The sequence below is a fragment of the Myotis daubentonii genome, chromosome 10, assembly GCF_963259705.1.
Source record: "Myotis daubentonii chromosome 10, mMyoDau2.1, whole genome shotgun sequence".
NCBI classification, from domain to species: Eukaryota; Metazoa; Chordata; class Mammalia; order Chiroptera; family Vespertilionidae; genus Myotis; species Myotis daubentonii.
In genome coordinates this window covers 18,602,193-18,626,002 of record NC_081849.1, presented here as the reverse complement: position 1 = coordinate 18,626,002, position 23,810 = coordinate 18,602,193, and the positions used below count along the sequence as shown (strand labels likewise).

At 40.0% G+C, this 23,810-nt stretch overlaps 1 protein-coding gene across 1 annotated transcript in view; it reads left to right on the top strand.

Annotated features, from left to right (window-relative positions):
* Positions 1-23,427, top strand: part of IQUB (IQ motif and ubiquitin domain containing) — a 65,597-nt gene extending 42,170 nt beyond the window's left edge. The window contains exons 9-13 of the mRNA XM_059711686.1: positions 7,521-7,691; positions 12,438-12,614; positions 18,747-18,995; positions 19,681-19,866; positions 23,106-23,427. Coding sequence (XP_059567669.1) covers positions 7,521-7,691; positions 12,438-12,614; positions 18,747-18,995; positions 19,681-19,866; positions 23,106-23,288 — 966 coding nt within the window. The 3' untranslated portion in view covers positions 23,289-23,427. The remainder of the gene's footprint in view (positions 1-7,520; positions 7,692-12,437; positions 12,615-18,746; positions 18,996-19,680; positions 19,867-23,105) is intronic.
* Positions 23,428-23,810: the final 383 nt, after the last annotated feature.

Sequence of the window (23,810 nt, the reverse complement as noted above, 5' to 3'; positions counted from 1 at the left end):
TTGTAGGTAACTGACTGTCTTTCTCTTGCTGTTTTTAAGATTCTCTCTTTGTCTTTTGCTCTTGGCATTTTAATTATGATGTGTCTTGGTGTGGTCCTCTTTGGATTTCTTTTGTTTGGGGTTCTCTGAGCTTCCTGGACTTGTAAGTTTATTTCTTTCACCAGGTAGGGGAAGTTTTCTGTCATTATTTCTTCAAATAGGTTTTCAATATCTTGCTCTCTCTCTTCTTCTGGCACCCCTATAATTCTGATGTTGGTGCGCTTGAAGCTGTCCCAGAGGCTCTTTACACTATCTTCATATTTTTGGATTCTTTTTTCTTTTTGCTTTTCCTGTTGGGTGTTTTTTGCTTCTTCGTATTTCAAATCTTTGACTTGATTCTTGTGATCCTCTAGTCCGCTGTTGGAACTCTGCATGATATCCTTTATTTCAGTCAGTGTCTGCTTAATTTCTAGTTGGTCCTTTTTCATAACCTCGAGGGTCTCACTAGACTTCTTGAGGGTCTCACTACATTTATCGCTGGTCTCACCAGTCTTTTTGAGGGTCTTACTAAATTTATTGGCGGTTTCTAGAAAGTTCTTGAAAAACCTTAAAAGTGTGGTTTTGAACTCTATATCCAGTCGTTTGCTTTCCTCCATTTCTGTCATTTGTGACCTGTTTCTTTGTCTCCTCATTTTTTATGCTTCCCTATGTTGGTAGAGTGGCTTTGTGTGCTAGGTGTCCTATAGGGCCCAGTGGCTCAGCCTCCCCAATTACCTGAGGTGGACACTCTTGGTGCACCCCTTTGTGGGCTGTGTGCACAGTCTTGTTGTAGTTAAGCCTTGATTGTTGTAGGTATCACTGGGAGGAATTGACCTCCAGGCCAATTGGCTGTGAGAGTCAGCTGTGTCTACAGTGGGAGAACTTCTGTGCTGAAGACACCCTTATGAGGCAAGACTTGCTTCAGTTGGGCTTTGGTGCTCACTGAGCCTGCCCCCTGAGTGTGTCCCTTATGGATCTGAGGAGTTGTAATCTGGATGACCCCACTCTGACCACTGGGTACACTGGCTCTTGGATCTAAGGAGGTGCTAATTTAGCCTCTGCCTGAGGCTACCCAGCAGGAGCTACGAAGAGATCTGCAGATTCCCCTTCCTTGTTTGGGGTTTGGAGGTGCCCAGATGAGGCCCAGCTGTGAAGCAATGCAAGCTGCTATGGGGCCTTGGGCCTTCTCTTGGAAGTTCTGGGTCTGTCTGGCCTAGCTGCAGTTTGTTAGGTAATTTTCAGATTGCAAAGGGCCAGGGCATTCATATGCAAAAGCCTCTGCTGCAGCTTGGGTGGGGCAGGGTCTTAGGGGATCAACAGGGCGGAGCAAGCAGCTATGGCTGATCCTCAGCTCTGCCCTAAGGGGCCCCGCGTCTCAGTGTCCTGGTAATCGCTGCAAGCACCTCTGAGAGAAAGCTGCCCTCAAGTTCCGAGGTCTGCCCACTGCCAGACAGTCCAATTTCTCCCCATATGAGTCTAGGACCGGGTCCCCAGAGACTCACCCAGAACTGGAGCTCAGAGCAGTCAGGGTCTTGTGACTCCCTCCTGATTCAAAAAGACAGCTGTGTCCTCAGTTGCCAGCCCTTGCCTCGTGCGCTTCCGTACCTCTGCACTTGCACCTCCTCTGAGTCTCAGTGTGCTTTTCTCTTTCCTTCTAGTTGTAGAATTTCCACTCAGCCAGCCTTCCTGTGGTTCTGGATGATGTCCGTTTTGTCTTTTAGTTGTATTTTTGAATTTGTTGTGGGAGGCAGCAATTTCCGGTGTTTACCTATGCTGCCATCTTGGTTTTAAGATGGTATTTTTTTGTGAGAGGAGACAGAATGCGAGAATGACCGAATCCCAATGTCCAGACTGATTCAGGGCAGCACACAACGATGCAAGACCAGAAGGTTGACGGAAGGGTAGAAGAGCTAGCCAGAAGAACTCATGGATGGTGAGGGAAGGCTTTTTGTGGATCATAGGCTTTAGAACTGGAGTTCTAAATCTGCAGTCACTCCAGCTGATACACCAGTTGATCTCACCAATCCCCAGACTAAGGTTTAGAGAATGGGACATTTCATCTGATACAAAGGAATTTCACTTCTCTTTTGACCAAAGTGTTATATAGGGCAAGAAAAACACAACCACAGAATGGAGCAACTACATTCAAGATCGATCCCAGTCCATTACATAACTTAATTAGTCCAGTCTTCAAAAATATTGACGAACAGTGACTTTGGACCTGCTTTTAACCTGTTATAGTACATTTTAAAATCTTTGTTATTTAAATAAAAAATCATTTTAATCACCTTTTTGTATATGATGTCATATTAAACATCATAGAAAACAATTACGATAGATTTTATATTAAGTCTTTTGTTGCAAATACAACATCTACCCCCTACTATGCCCGTCCACCTTCCCCCATCACCCCCATGCCTAACATTGCCTCTAATATGCAGGAGGAGTCAGTGTTCAGCTCCTAGACTTGAAGTAAGTTATTAATCCACAGGGTTTTTTGATTGCTAAGAAAAAATAGCTTATTATTAATCCCTGAAGCTGGACAAGGTTAGAGTTTTTCAAATCTCAAAACTAACAGCCAGAGCTATAATGCAGATTTTAAGATCCACTCTTAGCACCATAATATATAGATATGTAAAAAGAACAATTACTTTTTTGTAGTTTGGAAATAACATTGGAGAACACAATTATAATTTTGGTGTTTAACTTCATTGAATCTAAAGATTATGTAGATTATTGAACTAATATTTTATTTTTTATCTTTTTTTAAGAATATATTTTATTGATTTTTTACAGAGAGGAAGGGAGAGGGATAGAGAGTTAGAAACATCGATGAGAGAGAAACATCAATCAGCTGCCTCCTGCACACCCCCTACTGGGGATGTGCCCGCAACCAAGGTACATGCCCTTGACCGGAATCAAACCTGGGACCCTTGAGTCTGCAGGCTGACACTCTATCCACTGAGCAAAACTGGTTAAGGGTATTTTTTATCTTTGTATCCTGAACATGGAATTTCTCTGAGTAAGAATGATATGCTTTTAAATTGGTCCAGTCAAGGCATGGAACCAGTCAGTTATTACAAATTCTATACTAAGCCTTCATTCTCCTTAAAAGGCTTAATGGAAAGGTTTTCTGAAGAATTAATTAAATGAGTTATACTTTTAACACATCAAACATTGACCTCCACAGGTTATCAAAAGTTAAAAACTCACAAGTTAACAGAGGTGAAGAAATTCAGGTCAAGAAATTTGAACAAAAAATCATCAGCTGGTTTCTAATATATCTTGTGTGCTTTTTATCCAAACTGTATCGAGACCATTTGCACTTTGTAAGAGGCTTTCTCTAGAGTCGAGGCCATTTATTCTTTGATTCTCTTGATTTCACACCACTTCACTTCTCATAATCACAAGCTAAAAAACTGCCAGCTATGTTAGGTGTGTCATTTAAGTCTCATTAGTCAGGTGGCCAACAGCTAATGGGACAGAAAAATGCAACTGATTCTTGCCTCTCTCTGAGCACCACAGTGTACAGGGGTGTCCTCTGTGGACGAATGGAACCCCTTTGCTGTGTAAAAGAAAAGCTGACCACTACCCAGTAGCTATTGGGGGGTTGGGCTATTCTTAATTTGTGTCCTTCGGGACTTGCGTATTAATTTAGGAGGAAGAAAAGACCTCTTCACAGTGCAGTCATTTCTCCTCCTTTGTGGAAGCCTGCTGCGCTCAAGGTTCTCTCTCCACCTTTCTTGCCCTGAAATGCGTCTTCCTGCTGTTCTTCTGTTTCTCTCCTCCAGAGTCCGCGCTGTCTCATTTGTTAGCAACGGAGTGGAATTTATTACACTCCTGTTTTCCGAGCCAATTTAAGAACACGATTGTTGTGCATCTCTTAGTATAGCCAAAGCTTTCAAAGAAAAAAAGGCAATAGGAAAGAGAAATCAGCAAAGTTGACATTTTCCTACATCGGAGTAAAAAAATATCTTAAGGCCCGAAACCAAAGAAGCCTAGATTTGAAGACCAAATTGTCAGTGTTGGCAGGAATAAATCCGGTATAAAAAAGCTTTGCCAAACAGATTTTTAATATCTCCATAGTGCCAACACTAGGGAACTTGAACTTCATATCTAGGGTTCTTTGTATCTATCACTCATTATTCCTTTTACTCTGTCTACCTCCTAGTTTTTCTTTGGGTTTCATCTTAGATTCTATTTTTTTTCACCAGTTAATTACTTATTTACCTGCAATCATCACACATAATCACCCTTCTTTTAGTTACTTATTTTCTTATCTTTACATCTCATTAGATTTGAGAGTTCTTGAAATCAGGACAGTATTTTATCTACTAGGTACTTGGTGTGCTGATATACAGTAAACACAATAAATATTAGTTGGCTGAATGAATGAGTACTGTTAGCCCTGTGAGATATACATAACTGAAACATTTATTCTTATAATCTTTGGGGAGATATAGAATTAACAAACATAAAATAATTATAGAACAATTTGGACACAAATTTTATTGTCCTGAGCAATTGAAATAAAAACACTGCATGTGTGTGTGTGTGTGTGTTTGTGTGTGTGTGTGTGTGTTTATAAGTAAAATAGGATTTCAGGTACTAGTGATTTTATTTGTTCAGACTATAGTAGTTAGGAATAGAGTTTGAGTTGAAAACTAAAGAATGGAAAGGTTCAGAATGTTGAATATGTTTGGAAAAAATCCAAGATATTACCATATCATACTATTTAGATGGGGCTAAAAAGTTAAGGTAGAGTTAAATCAATCTACCAGCTGGATAAAACACAATGCAGTAGATAAAGTAGGTTGAGAAATGGCTCACCTGTCTGAATTTCAATGACAGACTGGGAGACAGAAACATGGCGAAAATGAGACTTTTAATAACACTCTGGAGAGTGGGCGCCCATTGTACAGGAACACATGTGGGGCAGGGAACATAGCCTATTTATCTAGTCCCTCCTCCGGTTCCTCACTGGCTGAGTACTGTTTGGTCACCTGTTTCCTAATACGCCGCCTAGGTCTTGCTGTCTCGCATTGGGCCATTTAAAACATTGGGCAGAGACCTTTCTAGCTGTCTCCACCTCCCTTCGTTTAGGGGAATCTTCCTGGAAAATGTGCTATCAGCCACGTGCACAGCTCTCATGCCCTCTCCCCACCCCCCACACCCTGTTTGCTCTGGGGAAATTCAGTGACCGCCTGGCCACATGCTGTTTCTTTTCTATGAAGATGAATCAGAGGCATGTTTCTTACACTAGGCATTTCATCAAAAGGTTAATATGCTTGGATTATTACAAGTGAAATAAATTACCAGCCTGCAGAGCAAAAGGTATCATCCACATTACTTGAAGATTACATTTAACAGAGCCACCCTGAGGAAAATTGCATATTAAATTAGTTAGACTTTAGAATATTGCAGTAGAAAACTTATCTTACGATTGCTTATTCCTTAAAACTTTTAAAAAGAGCTTTGAAACAATCATGAAACTTTAATAACACTCTGAGGCCTATCCCATACAAGGCTGTATTCAATTTAAAACAATATTTTTATTTCTAATTGATAATAATTAAGTGATAAAACACTTTATTATTGAGCTATATACATTTTGTAATTCTTAATAAATTTGACTTAATTCTATCAGGCCACTAATGAATAATATATTTTTAATACTACAGTTATACTCTAAAATATAATTAATTATAGCGCTGATGCTTCGCACTTGCTGAATTAAAATTAGAACTGAGAATCTAAAATTTTTGATTCATTTTGGCTTTGATCAGAAAATAATTACTTTGAAAGCATTACTTTGAAAGCATATCAAATATAGTTGATTTATTTTACAAATATGTTTTTATTTACCTTAGGCAGTCGTTCTCAACCTTCTGGCCCTTTAAATACAGTTCCTCATGTTGTGACCCAACCATAACATTATTTTCGTTGCTATTTCATAACTGTAATGTTGCTACTGTTATGAATCATAATGTAAATATCTGATATGCAGGATGGTCTTAGGCGACCCCTGTAAAAGGGTCGTTCAACCACCAGAGGGGTCGTGACTCACAGGTTGAGAACCGCTGCCTTAGAGAGAGAAGTGAGAGAGGGAGAGAGAGAGAGAGAGAGACAGAGAGAGAGAGAGAGAGAAATGTCAATGAGAGAGAGAAACATCTATCGGCTGCCTCCTGTATGCCCTCTGCGCCCAGCCAAATGAGCCATGAGCCACACCAGCCAAGGCTCAAACGTAATTTTTTCAAAGGTTACTTTGTAGTTCTCAATGTAGTTTAGCTAATATGAAATGTAAAATAATAAAAGGTAAATTGATGCTATAACTATAAGATCCTCATAATACCATCATACCAAATGCATCTTTATATTATTTCTTTATTTGGCTAGTCTACATTCCTGACGATTTGTCCCAACACCTGGGGTTTTATTTAAACTCTAAATCATATCAAATCTAAGATTTAAATGGTTGCAAGTATGGCAATTGGACTGCAGGTCTCCAGAGCGATTACCAATCAGCCTCCAGCATCTGAACAGCTACTAGTCATGATAAGATAGCCTTGTTTCTGATAGAGTATCATCAGGGAGAGAAACTGAGCAGCCTTCTACCTTAAAGTGGAAGAGCAAATAGACCGTGAGTTTTCACAGGGAAATTTCTGGGTGAATGCATCGTAAAGGCGGGAACAGAAGCGCTGGCAGACCCAAACTTCCTACTCGGCATTAAGACTTGCTGGTGTCCGCAGTTGCGGAGGGCCTTCTCCACCTCCTGTCTCTGGTTTCTGAATTCTTAGCCTGGAGGTAGTCACAGGAGCAGCAGGGCAGGTGAGCTCTAGCTGTCACCCTCAGCTCCCGAGGTGGGCTCTGTTGGGAGGCACCATGCCAGATTTGGAAATACAAAGTGAGACTCTTAGCCATTACCAGGGAGGCAGGGACCATAGCAACTGCTAAGATAGCTACTAACGCCGTCTCACTATGGACATCTGCGTTGTGAAGAATGGTAAACTTTGGGTAGATTTATTTATCTAGAAAACAAAACTAAAACTCACAGAGTTCTTTTGGCTTTACACATTGAGGATTGTAACAGTAGCTCCACCCACAAAGGTGGTCTTCAGTTGGCAAAGCACGGTCAAGACATTTATACAATTTGATATAATTGAACTGAGCAGATAACTTTTAGAAACATTCTAAATGGGGGTAATGAGTTTTTTCATGCACCCTTCAAGCCGTTCAACGTACCAGCTAGTACAAATTAGTAGCAGAATCTGAATCCTGTAGAAGTGTTTATACTGTATATGCTGAACAGCTCTCTCATATTTTTTTTCCTAAAATGTCTTACTGTCCCATGGTCTCCAAATTCTTTAATTAATTTTCTGATGTTTTAGTGATACTCTTATTCATAAAGCACATGATAATTAAGGTAAACTTTTAATAGAAAAAACAAGGTTATAATTTAGCCTTTAACTAACTGATAATTATAAACCTAATATATTTTTAAGTGTTCAGCTCCGAAGACATGGAGAAGAGCCGATGGCAAAATAATTGAGATGGAAACACAGTTCATTATCAGAGCCAGAGAGCTTCAAAACATCTATAAATGCATTATGCTGAAAAATCTCTCCCAAGATGAGAGGCTGGACGTACTCTTAACACTTAAACATACTGTGAAGGTACATTAACTCTCTCTTAGTTTTGGGGTATTCTTAGCATTATCAATAAAAAAAATTGAATGCTGAAATAAATGAAATGTTTGCATTCAGTAATTATAAAAATGATTGATAAATGTTTACATAAATTGTGTCAACTATACTATTTTGGTATAATTTGGAGAGGATATGGGTTATGCAGTGATATTTATCTAAAAGTTCTCAAACTATGTATTATGGCACATAATAAATATAAAAATGCTGAAAACAAAAGGGCTGAAATAAATGAGTAATCATTAACATAAAATAATAGAACATTTTAATAAAAATATTTTTTCTTGAACATTAACTTACCAGACACTGAATAACTGCACAAATTAATAAGTGTAATGCAAATAAACCTATTTTTCTTGTTCTCTGAAAGGGAAATATTTCCTCCTGCACACACCAAACAAGTCAGTCCAAGACTAATGATGTGGCAATCAACTGCTAAAATGTTTGCTGCTAGTATTAGTGGAGAGAAATGGTGCGCCTGCATGTAAGGAGTGTAAGGGAAATAAATGCAACACAATTATAGTAGTCAGTCATTAGCAAATGTTGTCGTTCATTATTAATAATTATGTATAACAGGATATTGTAAAAATTAAGTTATGAAATTTTTATTAAAATATTTCTTACATACCGTTATATTGGCTGGGCCACAAAAATATTCATTGTGGGCCACATGCTGCCTGCGGGTCATGAGTTTGACATGCTCGGTCTAGAGAACAAAGGGCTGAACCAACCAATACCTCTCAGGGAAGCTCACATTTGTTGCCAGGCCTGCTCCGTGATTGGAGCCCAGTGAACATGCTCCCTGGTTTGAAGCCAGTGAATACCCCTCGGAACAGTCTGGGTTGGGCTTGAGTGATCGCTGATTCAGGAAGGTGTTAGTTTCCTTGGTAGCCAGAGGTCTAACCTTCCTCGCTGGTCTTTTCCTTCAGGCCCCAAGAAGGGAAAGGGATAGGGGAAGGTGACGCTCTATGCTGCTATTTACAGCACTCAGCCTTAAATGGTATATCAAGAAATGCCCATTACATGGGGGCCAAAAATACCCTTCCTTGTCTGCATTGGGCAATAAAAGCCATACAGTGGGGCCTTGACTTAAGAGTTTAATTCGTTCCGTGATGGAGCTCGTAACTCAAATTACTCGTATGTCAAATCATAAAGTGAACGAGTGAGACACGTGATGCTGGGCTGATGTTGTGGCGTTCACTGTGACGTTCGCTGCGGCAACTAGCGGTGGGATATCTGAAGCTGGTTCGTAACCCGAATTTTAGCTCGCAACTCAAAGCAAAAAATCAGCCGAGAGACGGCTCGTATCTCGAAAAACTCATTAGTCGGGACACTCGTAAGTCAAGGCCCCACTGTGCTGCCTTTGAAAGATCAAGGTCAGTTACTTTTACAGGCGTGTGACACTTTTCTTGTCCCAGATCATGTGGCCTAAGGACCCCAGGCATTAGTTATAGTTTCACGTTTAATAGGATTCTTGCTGTGTCCACTGCGAGAAGCATTTCCCCCCCAGGAATTGGAACCTCTAAACTTGAAGAGCACACAGCTGCAGGGACAGGAAGCAAACATTCCCAAAGTAGTGAGTGAGGCCATTTCTACTCTACCCCCTTGGTTTCCAGCGTAGAGCAGTTTCAAGGTCTTCTGCTTCGTCTTCCCCATCACAGAAGCACAAGAAATCAAAGGAAAGGGGGCCTGTGCCAACTACCAAGCATTCCATTCCAATGATATGTGTCAGGACCAGGGAAATGAATGCTGGGCGGGTCTCTGCACCCAGGGGACCCACTGTGAGCAGGACCTGGGTCAGAATTCCATTTAGTTATTTGTTTGTTCCCAAATACCTCCACTCGGTCCTGGCCTTTGTGCCCCCACATTGATTAGTCATTTGATTTCAGGGTGTTCCCGGGAAGAAAGCATGGCCTTGACTGAGAAAGTCCTTTTAAATCGATGGTGGCTCTTTTCAGCCAATGTGGCTTTCTTCAGCTGAGGGCAATCTAGAGGGAGGCTCAGCTGGGAGTTGCCAGCCGCCGGCCCTGTCCACAGCAGGGAGACCGAGGGCTTTGGTTCTGAAGTGGGGTAATCCGGGCAGCACGTCACAGCATTCACTATAATGAATATGTCTTCTGTATCCTAAATAAAGGGGAAAACGCAAGTATCATCAGGACCACTGGAATCGCTCTTCTGTTTTATAGCTCAAATGGAAGGCAATATTGGTCCTATGTTTTTGTCAATATAGGTAAATTAAGTGGGCAATTCAGTTAAAATATTTGGCTTCTGAAAAATGATTTTCAGTTCACTACATTTATAAGGCACTTGCCAGATGCCACCTTCAGTTGATGGCATAAAGATAGAAGTTGTTTCTGAGTTACCATCTGTTTTAACTATTATAAAGGTTTTAGATAGGCTATGGGTTGGATAACTGCATGGCATGTCTATTTTGGTCATCAATATGAGCCAAATTCTCAGAGCATATAGATATAGATATCCAAATTATAATCAGGGGTTCATTATAAATAACAACAGAAAAATGTCAGCCATATTTAAATCTATCTAGGAGAATCATGTGATTGCAATCTAAGAATTTCATCAGCAAAATGCTTAGATACCTCGTGTGGGTTCTTTGTTTCCTAACTGCAAAGAACTGTTATTCTGTTGAGAAGAAACAAGACCAAAACACACAAAGTTCGTATGACACATTAAGTAGCCGAGTAAATGGTTCTTGTTGGGAGATAAGTCTCCACAGGTCTCTCGCATTTCTGCCCATCTTGAGAGCAGAGGCATTGAGTGCCTTTGTCCTGAACTACTCTTTCAAAGATGTTTGTGTAGTGAGTGGCCTTAAAATACTGTGATACTTAAGAAGAGAGGGAGAAGCAATAGATCTAGAGGTAGGAAATAAGCATGATATCCAAATTGTTAAGAAGGGAGTGAAGGTAGGGAATCTAGTAGAAATCCTCTTATCTGACATAATTAGGACCATTATCTGGCTAATTAAAAAAAACACCAAAGAGTGGCTCATAAAAGATAAATTGGGCATCTCTTCAACAATTTGTTTAAGCTACTATATCACCCGTACCTTTATATAACAACCAGAGGCCCGGTGCACGAAATTTGTGCACTGGGGGTGGGGGGGGGAAAGGGTTCCCCTCAGCCCGGCCTATGCCCTCTTGCAGTCTGGGACCCTTTGGGGAATGTCCACCTGCCAGCTTAAGCCTAATCCCCCCGGGCTTCAAGAATGATTCAAATTCTGGCTCTTATTCATTTATGGCTGTGCAACCTTAGATAAGTTATTTAATATTTCTGAAAATCATTTTTAATTAATTTGTAAAGTTAGTTGCTTTGAGGATATAAATATATCTATGTTTGTGCATATATATGTATATATAAATATATAAAATAAAAATATAATCTGTATGTCTCAGTACTTACAAACAGAAAGCCCTCAATAAATAATAGGTATTATTTTGGTAACAATTACTAATACAGACCAGTGAATCTTAAACCTGAGTACACATTAGGATCATCTGGAGAGCTTGAAAAAGAGAGAGTGGCAGACAGACAGACAGACACACACACACACACACACACACACACACACACACACCACACACAGATAGAGGATATGAGAATGATTAGAAATAATATCTAGGCTCCATTTCAAGGCAGTTAAATTAGATACTCAAGTGTGAGAGCAATGTTAAACATCTTTTAAACCCTCCCCCAAGTCCTTCTAAAGTGCCTTCAGGCTCAGGGGCCACTGATTAGACTCACGTATTAGCTATGCCAAGCATGTATTGGAAAGTACGGAAGAGTATTAGTTACTGACTTTACCTTCTGGCTCACTCATTTCTCATGATCCTCTGTGGGGCAGTTGGAGCACCTTCTATTTGACTACTTATCAATCCTTGTACCTTAATCACTTAGCTCTTACCCAGGGCTTTCTTATCCAACCACACTCATTTCTATTTACTTTATTAAAAATTATTGTGAATTATATTAGCATGCAGACAATATGTGTAAAATATATGTGTGCAGTCTAACGAATATAAAGCCATCAATCATGTAACCACCCTGTGGATCCAAAACAGGATAGAACCAACATTGCCGGTGTCCCACTTTCTCTTTACAATGGCAGCTCACCCTCTTATCCCCTAGCAGTCCTACCATACTGACTTCCATGGTAGTAATTTCTTTGATTTTTTTTCTTTATTTTACCACTTCTGTGTACATTTCTTAAAAAATATGGTTAGTGTTGCTTATTTTTGTATTTTATTTAAATGGATTGATACTATATGCACTATTTTGTGCCTTGATTCTTTTACTCAACATTAATTTGTAAGACTGAAAGTTGTTATTGAATATAGCTGTAGTCCACTTATTTCCTTACATAGATAATATTCTGGTCTATGAATAAGCCATCACTTATTTATGTAATTAACTTATTTATGGCTCTTTGGTTGCTTTCTACTTTGGGGTCACTGTGCGTAATGACTCCATATGCACATTTCTCTAAAGCACTTAAGAGCAGAATTGCTGGGTTGTAGATTGTGTATATCTTAAACTCTACTAGATAATGTCAATTTTCCCCCCAAATTAGTTGTGCCAGTTTATATTGCTATCAGTGATGTTGCATTTCTTCTGGAGTCTCATTTCAGTTTCTTCATGTGGTAATTTAAAAAACTGATTCTTAAAATTCTGTACTGAATATTTTTGTGTCTTAAATAGGAACATGAATGTAAATTGACTCAGGAAATTCTAGAATTGATTGACAGAGAGGTTGACCTTATGATGAGAGGAGTCAAAAATGATAACCTTGAAGGACTCAGAAAAAGAATTGCAACATTGTTTTTTCATTACATCAAAACACCTTTGTTTAATGCAGAAGTTGCAAGACACCTTAAGGTACTCAATTTTTTCCTGTATTGCTTTCTCAAAATTCTAAGATGTGAGATAATAAATGGAAGACTATTCAAAGTTTGCTTTAACACTTTACTTGGGATTCCATGGGGAAGATCATCTTATTGTGAAATCTCTTTTGAATGATTATTTTTTGTGTTGATGAATTAAACATATTCATTTCAATTCTGTGTCTGTTTCCAACCTTGAGTTCTTTCCTAATATCTGAACCAAATCTCTAGTTAAATATCGCACTATGTTGAATGTATCATCACCTCTCACACCTTCATGCTTTTGCACGTACTGTTGCTTCCACCTGGAATGCTGTCCGCCTCCTTCACCCAGCCAAGTCCGAATTCATTTCTTAAGACTCAATTCACATGTCCCTCCTTCATGAGGCCTTAGAGACCCTGCATCTCTGAGATTCTACATGCACTTGGTTTGTGTTCCCTTAGAATACTAATCACGTAGTTATAATTATTATTGAACAGTTCCATGTAGCTATCCTGAGAGAACGGCACATGTAACATGTGTTTGAATTGAACTGTCTTCTCCAACTGTTTAGGTTTCAATAGGGCTTTTGCTCTCTAAAGCCAAGATAAATGCCTTATTGCCTTCTTACTGTACAAAACAGTTTAAAATATTTTTAGGGGTAGTTTACTAAAGAATTCTAAATAGTGTTTTATTCCAATGATTATTTGTAGAGTTGTAATTTACTTAAGAAGCTGACTGAATATCTATCTGTTTTGCTTTTTGACAATTATCTTAATAATTATTCAAAACTTATAAAAATGAAAATTATTTAATTTTTATAATTTTTATTTTTAAATGAATGTTTAAAATTTAATTGCTTTGGAAGAGAATATTAAAATATAACAAAAATTCAAGAGAAAAGTTTCCCATTTTATTATTTTTTATTTAAATCAGTGTTTCATTTGTCCAGGCTAACCTCTAGCCTTTTCTATAGACTTACTTAGTTTTTATATGTTTGTAGTAATATAATAGAATTTTATATTTTATACATTCACATAACATTATACCATTTTATTTACTTTGTAAGTTACCTTTGGTAAAATTAACTCTTTTTAGTGAGTTTTGACAAACTCAGAGAGTCATATAACCAATAGCACAATCAAGATTAAAGAAGTCTTATTGCCTTCCCAAATTCCCTCATGCTGCTACCTTGTAGTCAATCTTTTCCTTGGTCCCCTAACCTTTGGTACTGATCTGCATTTTGTTTTTATAGTTTTACCTAAGCCAGAATGTCATATAAGTGAAACAACATGTAGTCTTTTGAGATTGGCTTCCTTTACTTAGCATATTGCATTTGGAATTCACCTATGGTTTTTAGTATATCAGTAGTTTGTATTTTTCTTGTCTGGATATACCAGAGTTTATTCACAGTTGTAGAACATTGAGTTGTTTAGAGTTTTGTGGTTTTGTAAATAAAGTCACTACAAACACTTGATTATGAATTTTTATGTAAATTAATTGTTTGGGGTTAAATGCCTAGAAAGTGGGATTTTTTGAATCATATGGTAAATGCATATGTACTTTTATAAGACACTGACAAGCATTTTTTCTAAACTGGCTGTACAATATTGTATTCCCATCTCAATGTATGAGAGTTCCAGTTGTTCTGTCTCTTTGTCACCACTTGGTATTGTCAAGTTTTATTTTAATTTTATTTTAATAGATGTGAAGTAGTATCCCATTATTTCTTAATCTCCATTTTCCTAATGACTAATAAACATCTTTTTACTCACTTTTTTGCCATACATATATCTTTTTGGTGAGCTGTTTGCGTATATCTTGTGCTGCTACCCCCACCTTTTTTTCTTTTTTTTAGTTGGGCTACTTATTTTCTCATTTATTGAATTCTGAAAATTCTTTGTCTATTTCACATACAAGCCATTTGTAAGATATATGATTTGTAAATACCTCCTTTTAGTTTGTGGCGTGGCTTTTCATTCTCTACACAATAGCTTTAACAGAGCATAAGTGATTTTGATGAAGTTGAATGTATCCATTTTTTAAATGGATCATGCTTTTGGTGTTTGCTTTGTATTACTAAATCTTTTTGGAAGAATTAATATTGTTAAAATGTCCATATTACCCAAACTGACCTACAGATTTAGTGCAATCCCTTTCAAAATTCCAATGGCATTGTTCACAGAAAAGATTCTTAGTAGCCAAAACAATCTTGAGAAAGAACAAAATTAGAGGCATGATGCTTTCTGATTTAAAACTATATTTCAAATCTTTAATAATTAAAACAGTATGGTATTGCCTTAAAAAGAGACATATAGATCAATGATACAGACTAGCCAGAAGAAAACATACACATATAAGGTCAACTAATATTTGGCATAGAAGCCAAGAACACAATGGAGAAAGCATAGTCTATTTAATAAATGAGATTAAGAAAACTTGATAACCACATTAAAAAATGAAATTAGATCCTTATATCCCTCCACGTACAAAAATCAACTCACAATGGATTAATGACTTAAATGTAGGACCTGAAACGGTAAATCTACTTGAAGGAAACAGGGAAAACGTTTTTTGACATTGGTTTGACAATGATTTTTTAGTCATGACACCAAAAGCAAAGGCAACAAAAGCAAAATCAGACAAATGAGATTGCATCAAACTAAAAAACACAGTAAAAGAAACCATCAACAAAGTGAAAGGCAACCCATGAAATAGGAGAAAATATTTGCAAACCATATATCTGGTGAGTTAATATCCTGCCCCCCCCCCCCAAAGGGAGCTTTTACAACTCAATAGCAAAACAATTTTAACCCACTTTGAAATGAGCAAAGGACCTTAAGAGACATTTCCCGAAGAGTAGAGAAATGACCACCATGCACATGACAAGTGCTCAGTCATCAGGGAAATGCAAATCAAAACTGCAAAGTGATAAAGACAAAAGATAAGTTTTGACAAGGATGTAGAGAAAAGGGAATTCTTGTGCACTATTGGTGGACGTGTAAATTGGTACCGACATTATGGAAAACAGAATGGAGTTGTCTCAAAAAAATAAAAATAGAACTACCACATGATACAGAGTTTCAAATCTTGAAAATTGAGCCTATCCAAATTTATTGTTAAACTGAATGAATAAGAGCAATTGGTTTAGTGAGCTTTTACTTATATGTTAATCTAGTTGCCTGTAAGATTAATTAGTGTAGCATAACACCAAAACTCTAAAGTCTTCTTAAAAATAAGTGCCAAAGTACTTGGAAGGTTTTCTTACTGTTTTGCAACCCAAAGTCTTGACTTACTAATTTTCTTTCAGTCAATTAATTTTCTATGTGATTTTACTACATCTATCCAAGGATTGATGAATAATACAGATTTTTAATATTTTGGCAGGATAAGTGAATACTACTTGAAGTTTAAATTTTGTATAGAATAGTAAGTTAAAGGGAAAGTATGACTTTAAAAATTAACCAACTTTTGCCCAGCTGGTGTGGCTCAGTAGGTTGAGCTTTGGCCTATGCACCAGAAGGTCGCTGGTTCAACTCCTGGTCAGGTCAGGGCAAGTCCCTGGGCCGTGGGCTCGATGCCCAGTAGGGAGTGTGCAGGAGGCTGCCAATCCTGTTTCTCTCTCTCTTGAGGAGGAATATAGGGGGCAATCTGGGGGACGGGGGTGCTAGCAATCTGAATCTGTGCCAGTGACTGGTGTCCTAGTGCACATTCTTGTTAGCCTATAATTAAGTCACTGCCCCTTCCTTAGGCAATAATCTGTTTTCCTAAATGCTCCCAGTTTACAAGGGCCACAAACTAAGAATTTAACAGCTTAGCTAGAGGGGAGGTCACTAGCACCACTAAAGGCTGTAATCTTACTTCCCCATTCTAACTGACTCAGGAGGGGCTGTGAAAGCCGGGAATAAGGAAACAAAGAATTGAGAAATATATATAAGGAACTAGAGGCCCGGTGCATGAATTTGTGCATCAGTGGGTCCCTCGGTCTGGCCTGGGGGATAGAACTGAAGCCGGATCTCTGACATCTCCTGAGGGGTCCGGGATTGCGAGAGGGCACAGGCCAGGCTGAGGGACCCCACTGGTGCATGATCAGGGTCAGGGAGGGATGCGGGAGGTTGGCCAGCCAGGGAGGGAGCACGGGAGGGTTACAGCATATGTCTGGCCCATCTTGCTCAGGCCCAATAGGCCAGACCCCAGCAACAAGCTAACCTACTGGTCAGAGCATCTGCCCCCTGGTGGTCAGTGCATGTCATAGCGAGCAGTTAGTGGCATTAGCATGTCATTAACATATTATGTTTTGATTGGTTGAATGGACGACCAGACACTTAGCATATTAGGCTTTTATTATATAGGACTAGAGGCCTGGTGCACAAAAATTTGTGCACTCGGGGGGGAGGGGGCGTCCCTCAGCCTGGCCTGTGCCCTCTCGCAGTCTGGGACCCCCTCGGGAGATAACGACCTGCTGGCTTAGGCCTGCTCCCAGGTGGCAGAGGGCAGGCCCAATCCCTAGGTGCAGCCCCTGGTCGGGCTCAGAGCAGGGCCGATTGGGGAGTTGGGGCGCCGCCCCCTGTCACACTCAAGGCAGGGTCAATGGGGAGGTTGCGGCGCCACCCCCTGTCACACACAGAGCAGGGCCGATCAGGTGGTTGAGGAGCTCCCCCCTGTCACTCACAGAGTAGGGCCGATAGGGGAGTTGGGGCACTGCCCCCTGTCACACACAGAGCAGGGTGGATCAGGGGGTTGGGGCGCCGCCCTCTATCACCCACAGAGCAGGGCCGATCAGGGGGTTGGGACGCCGCCACTGTCACACTCCGGGCAGGGCCGATGGGGAGGTTATGGCTCTACCCCATCACACACAGAGCAGGGCCCGTGGGGGTGGGGGGTTGGGGCGCCGCCCTCTATCACCCACAGAGCAGGGCCAATCAGGGGGTTGGGACGCCGCCACTGTCACACTCAGGGCAGGGCCGATAGGAGGTTATGGCTCTACCCCGTCACACACAGAGCAGGGCCGATCAGGGGGTTGGGGCGCCGCACCCTGTCACACACAGAGCCGCAGGGCGATCAGGGGGTTGGGGAGCTCCCCCCTATCAGGCACAGAGCAGGGCTGATCAGGGGGTTGGGGCGCCTTCCCCTGTCACGAACAGAGCAGGGCGGATAGGGAGGTTGTGGCCCCGCCCCCTGTCACAGAGCCGCAGGGCAAGGGGCTGGTTTGCCCTGAAGGGTGTCCTGGATCAGGGTGGGGGTCCCCACTGGGGTGCCTGGCCAGCCTGGGTGAGGGGATGATGGCTGTTTGCAGCTGGTCACACACCCTTCAGGGTGGGGGTCCCCACTGGGGTGCCTGGCCAGTCTGGGTGAGGGGCTGAGGGCTGTTTTCAGGCTGACGGGTGACTGAAGCTCCCAACTGCTCCTTTTTTTCTTTTTATTCTGGGCCAGCTTTAGCTTTGAGGCTTGGCTCCAGCTCTTAGGCCTCTGCTGCTGAAAGCAGGTTTCTGGCCTTTGTTTACCTTCTGTATTTGAAACAATGTTGCGATCCTGCTGGCTGAAGCCTGGAGGACTAAAGCAGGTTTCTGGGGTTTTGTTTAGCTTCTATATTTGTAACATAGTTGCTTAGAGTTGCAGCTCAGAGGCCTGTAGTGGCAGGCGGGGAACGTTGGAGTCCTCCGTCACTGAAGCAAGCAAGCCTCATGTTCGCTTCAAGCTGCCTGGCTGCCGGCTGCCATCTTGGCTGTCAGTTAATTTGCATATTGCCCTGATTAGCCAATGGGTAGGGTAGCAGTTGTATGCTAATTACCATGTTTCTCTTTTATTAGATAGGATAACCTCACTGTATAAGTTGTTCAGGCTTTGGATCTTCGAATCCCCTGAGCAGCAACACTGCTTTAAATAAAGGGTTTTTCCTGAACCTCCGGTACTCCTTGTGTATTTTCTGGTCGCCTGGTAAATTCTGCAACACTCCCTCCCTCTCCCTTTCTCTCTCTGAAATCAAGAAAAACATATTTTTTAAAAAATTAACCAACTTTTTATCTCTTTCTAAGATGTTAGCCCTCCGTGCTTCTGTTGGGTGGTATTTGACTTGGCTTTTATTTACATCTTTCTCTCGCTCTCTCTATATAAATTTAAATATATGTATATATTTTTATTATTTAGGTTCCTCCAGACCCACTGAAATTTTATAAGAAGATTTACTTTTGCTACAGTTGCCAGCTCTACTTACCGTCTACGGAGTTCGCTATCTCATCCACTGCACACCGCATATACCGGTGTCGTAACTGTATTAGCCTTGACAATGAGACTCGACAACGGGAATCATTTTTGAAGTACAAATATTTACTTAAGCGGCTCTACTTTTCAGAAGTTAATTATGAAGATGATTCTAAAATTGCTTTCCTGATACAGGTATGATCAGTGAGAGTTGCCAATATTAGATGAAAGTTTACAGACAAGATTCCTGCTTTTCCACCGAAACTTTTAAAAATAATGGATTTTACCTCCTGTGCTTATACTTTCTGAAGCTTGCTCTTCTGGCAATTCTACATTTATATATGTAGACTTCTTGATAAAAAGTTGCTTCAAGAGTTTTAGCTAATATGGTTTAAGTTAAAAAATGTTTTTAAAGCTATTTCATTTCCCCCTTCTCTCTTTTTTTCATTAAAACAAAAAAATATCTTTTTAACAACACTAAGAAAATTGCTTTTTAACATTTTAATGTCCTCATCTGTAAAATGGGAGTAAAATGACAGACATTAACCCTGGGGACAAGATGATAGTTACTCATACATTTTGAAAAGTACTTACCATTTAAATGTAAGGTAAAATTAGCATACTGGAAGAAATATATATAGCTTACTCTAGGTCAAAGGTACGGACGGTCATGAATGTGAGACTGATAACCTAATTTGGTCAGAATGAACAAATGTTTAGTGAAAAATAAGGAGCAATACGCCACGGAAAACCTCACGAATAGTATTTCTCTTTCAAGAATATACTCAATATAATTCAATTATTTCCTCAAGTAATATAATAATCGTAAGCAATTTTTATGTTTATAAGAAGGCATTTTTCAACTTATGTTGACATGCAGCTGCAAGATATTCAGTACCTGGTAGAGAACATCTGGGCGGCCCAGTCAGCACTCAGTGCCTGGAATGACCTCAACGATCTGGTCGTCGTCCGGTGGGACAAGGCCGTGGAGTGGTCCCCCTGGAACTGCATTCTCCTCACCAAGGATGAAGCTGCCGCTCACCTCAAGCTAACAAGTATTGAAGCGGTAAGCAAGTTGTGTTTTACCGGGGAAAATTAATTTAATCATTGGAATTATTAGAGATAACTCGACTGTATGACAACAGTCCATGCCTGCCCTGGAATGATTAGCACATAGGCCACCAGACTGCAGAGTCTTGGGTTTGATTCCCCATCAAGGGTGTGTACCTTGGGTTCAGGTTCGGTCTCCAGCCCTGGTCCAGGTGAGAGTGGGAGGCAACCAATCGATATGTCTCTCTCATGTCAATGTTTCTCTCTCTCTCCCTCCACTTTTCTGATCAACCAAAGGACTTGTATGCATACCAATGGACACGGACAACAGGGGGATGAGAGCATGAGTGTGTGTGTGTGTGTGTGTGGAGGGAGGTTGGGGGTTAATGAGGGGATGAGGACACATTTGTAATACCTTAACCAATAAAGAAATTAAAGATTAAAAAAATAATGGAAAAAATATCCTCAGGTGAGGATTTAAAAAACCACATTCCCTGCATAATTTAAGTACTTCCATTGAGTTAAGAAACAGAGAACCCATTGGATAACAAAAATTGTGGATGGTACGTGTGACAGATTAAAATTAAAGGGAAGCTAAGGCGAGAATAAAAGAATGAAAGGTGAGAATGAAAGACCTGAAGGTTTGTACAAGTACCCAAACATGATACTACTCCCATCTAATAACAGCAAGTTCAAGCACAATCTCTCCGCAAGGGCAGAGATTTTGTTTAGCTTACTTGTGTCTGTGTCTTTAATACCTACCACACTGCCCGTCACAGATTAGGGGTTTAATAAGGATTTGTTGGGTGAATAGATGAATATTACCACTAAATAGATATTATAGAACTCAAAATCTGCCCTTTGATTAATCATCACAAGCCTACGTAAAAGCACACTAAATTGTCAAATAAATTTTGTTCATAATTTTGTGCTCAAAATGGAAATCATCATACTGATGGGGTGTAGTTTCGAGGCTCCATTTTTTATTTGCTTCCAACTAACTAGGAGTGGAGAAAGCACGTTAAAAATTAAATACCACTTAATTTCAGTAACTTACACGATGTAATTTCTAAAGCTTGTTGATGAATGAATTTGAGGAGTCCCTAATGGGTTCCCAGAGAGCTTTATTTACACTAAGCAAGCCCAGGACTCCTACTGCTGCTACTGACTTCTGCTGATTAAGTTGATGTATTCAGTTCCATGTAAGATGCCAGCTAAGAGAAACTAAAGAAATGACTTCAAATGTAAGTCATTTTGGATGATGCTGTGCCCTGCCTGTGTTTTTATTGGGGAGAGGGGAGGTGTAATGGGGAGAAGCTAGTTAAAATTTTAGCTTTTTTGAATAACTTTCCTGGAGAAGCCAGGCTAAAATAAATTTTACTTTAGCTATGGAAAGAAAGAGCAGCAAGAAATTTTGAAGGTGTGTTATGTGCTGTATTTAGTAAACTCAGCTGCCTCCTAAATACTTAATCACTGGAAGCATAGACAATACTAGCAAACTCATTTCATCTAGCACCGCAGTGGGACTGGAGTGCATTCCCAGCGCTGATATTCCACCGCTTCTTCAATTAATCCACACAGCTCCCCTTGTGTATTTAATCAAATTACTGCAGAATCAAATTAAGTTCTATCCCCATTCAGGATGCTGAGCTTACTGAATTTCTGTAACTAGAGCTAAGGTTTACAACCAGACAAACTCAAGAAAAAAAAATTACCTTCTTGATGGTTTGGGGCTGATGTAATCTTTTAAGGTATTAATATTCAGCCTGGTGTAATCATTTGAGTATTAATATTCAACCTAGTTAAAGAATAATTTGTTGCTCTGGCAATGTACTCAGTGGCTAGAGCATTGGCCCACCTACTGAAGGGTCACGGGTTCTATGCCTGGTCAAGGCCACGTACCTGTGTTGCAGGTTCGATCCCTGGTCCTCAGTCAGGTCCCATGCAGGAGGCAACTAAGTGATGTGTTGCTCTCACATTGATGTTTTTTTCTCTCTCTCCCCTCTCTGTCTCTCACTCCACCCCGATCCCTGCCCCAGCCCCCAGCCCTTCTACTCTCTCTAAAAATCAATAGAAGAAATATCCTCAGGTGAGGATTAACAAAAAAAAATAAAAATAGAATAATTTGTCTTGCAGCAAGTTAAAGTATTTCCAGATCTTCCATAATGCACTGATAGTTGCTTTCTCAGTGAATTAAAAAAAAAAAATACTTAGATGCTAAAGATTGACTCCCTGTAATCATGACACAAGTTATAGGAAAAGCATGGATAAAAGCTTCTCTTCTCTAAACTGTAAAAGAGGCAGATCAGTTTCTCATGGTGTCACATTGGCCAAAGTAGAACAACAGTGGATTTAGAGTCAGCAGACCTGACCCAGTATTTCCCATTCCTGTCACTAATGATTTAAAGGACAGTAAGGCCTGCCCGCTTTGCTTCATACTTTTTTATAAAGGTGCCTACACGCATGGACTCGGTACAGAGGACCAGAGCAGCCTGACTTGAATTCAGGCTCTGTCACTCATGAGCTGAGAGAAGTGGGGCAAGGTTGTTAATGTCTTGGTGTTCTGGTTTTCTCATTAATAAAAAGGGAATAATATAACAAGGGGGTGATAGGTATTGGATATCTTTTTATATTATTCTTTAAGAGCTGCTTATTATTTCTTTAATTGTATGTACTATAATATGCTTATCTCATCTTTAAGGATTACATTTTGGATCTATAAAGGTACTTTGAAAATATAAGAAGTCCTGTGTATGGATAATTTAATGCTGCATAACAGAAATGTGTTAATTTTTCTTTAATAAATATGAGCTAAGAAGTGATGGAATAAAGTTAGATTAGTGCGAAGGATTCCTATTTTGACCTGTTAAATTTGTCGGTGGAGAGGAGGCTTAAAAATAAGCCCAGGATAATCCTACCTAGTTCATATTCTTTGGCTCCTTTCCTCTAGGGCTTGCTTCACTTTTGATTGACACTAGTGAGGGATCTTTACTGAGGCGCTGTTTTACTCTCAAAAAACAGGTGGTAAGAGAAGGTACAGGTAGTAGCCATCACTTGGTGGAAAAGAAGGGAGAGTCAGGAAAAGCGGGCAGGTTAAAGGTCATAGGAGCTGAGCCCTGAAAGATGATAGTCACAGTGGCGAAAAATGTACCCTGGGCTCAGAGAAATTATAAGCGAAGGCAGCGAGGCATGAAAGTGTTTTTACTTGGCTAAATATAACTGTGACATTTAATAGAGTTTTTTTTTTTTTTTCAGGGATATGAACCCTTGTTCATTCACAAGATCAAACACAAGCATATCCTGGCTAAGAACTACTTTTCGCAGATTCCAGTCCTGGCTTCATTTATAGTTGATGATCCCGAAATAGGTGAAATCAGACAGAAATATCAGGAAGACACAAGCCCTAAGATTATAGAGCCCCAGATGCCCAGTCCTTAGAAGACCCAGGAGTACTTGTTTGATGATCAGCATTTTGTCCACTGCAAATAGAATAATACAGAGGTCACACCGTATGGAAATAGAATTTGTTAAATTGGTTTTAATTGTTTTTCAAATAAAAGTCTATTGAAATGTAAAACACGTGGCTTTTGCTGGATATCCTTCCTTTGCCTCTTTCGCTCTGCCTCCCACCCTCCCTCTCTCTTTGCTTTGTGCCCTGGAGGCTGAGCATTGTGCACTACATCAACAAGTATGTCATGCCCTTTAGTTGCGTTGGTCAGTGGGAGCCATCAGCAGGAAACCTGAGGTCTGAAAGAAAGGCAAAGATTGTGGTATTTATTCCCCTGGCTCCTCTCACCTGATTTTTGGTCTGTTGTCAGTGACTGCATTCAGCTACATGCTCTACAACTCTGAATTCTGGGACTCATTCTTGCTCTTTACCTCCTCAGCTTATGGGTAGTAATGCCTTTCTTTTGTAGCTAGGTATAAGGCGATTCACTTTTTAATTTTGCTTTCCTTAAA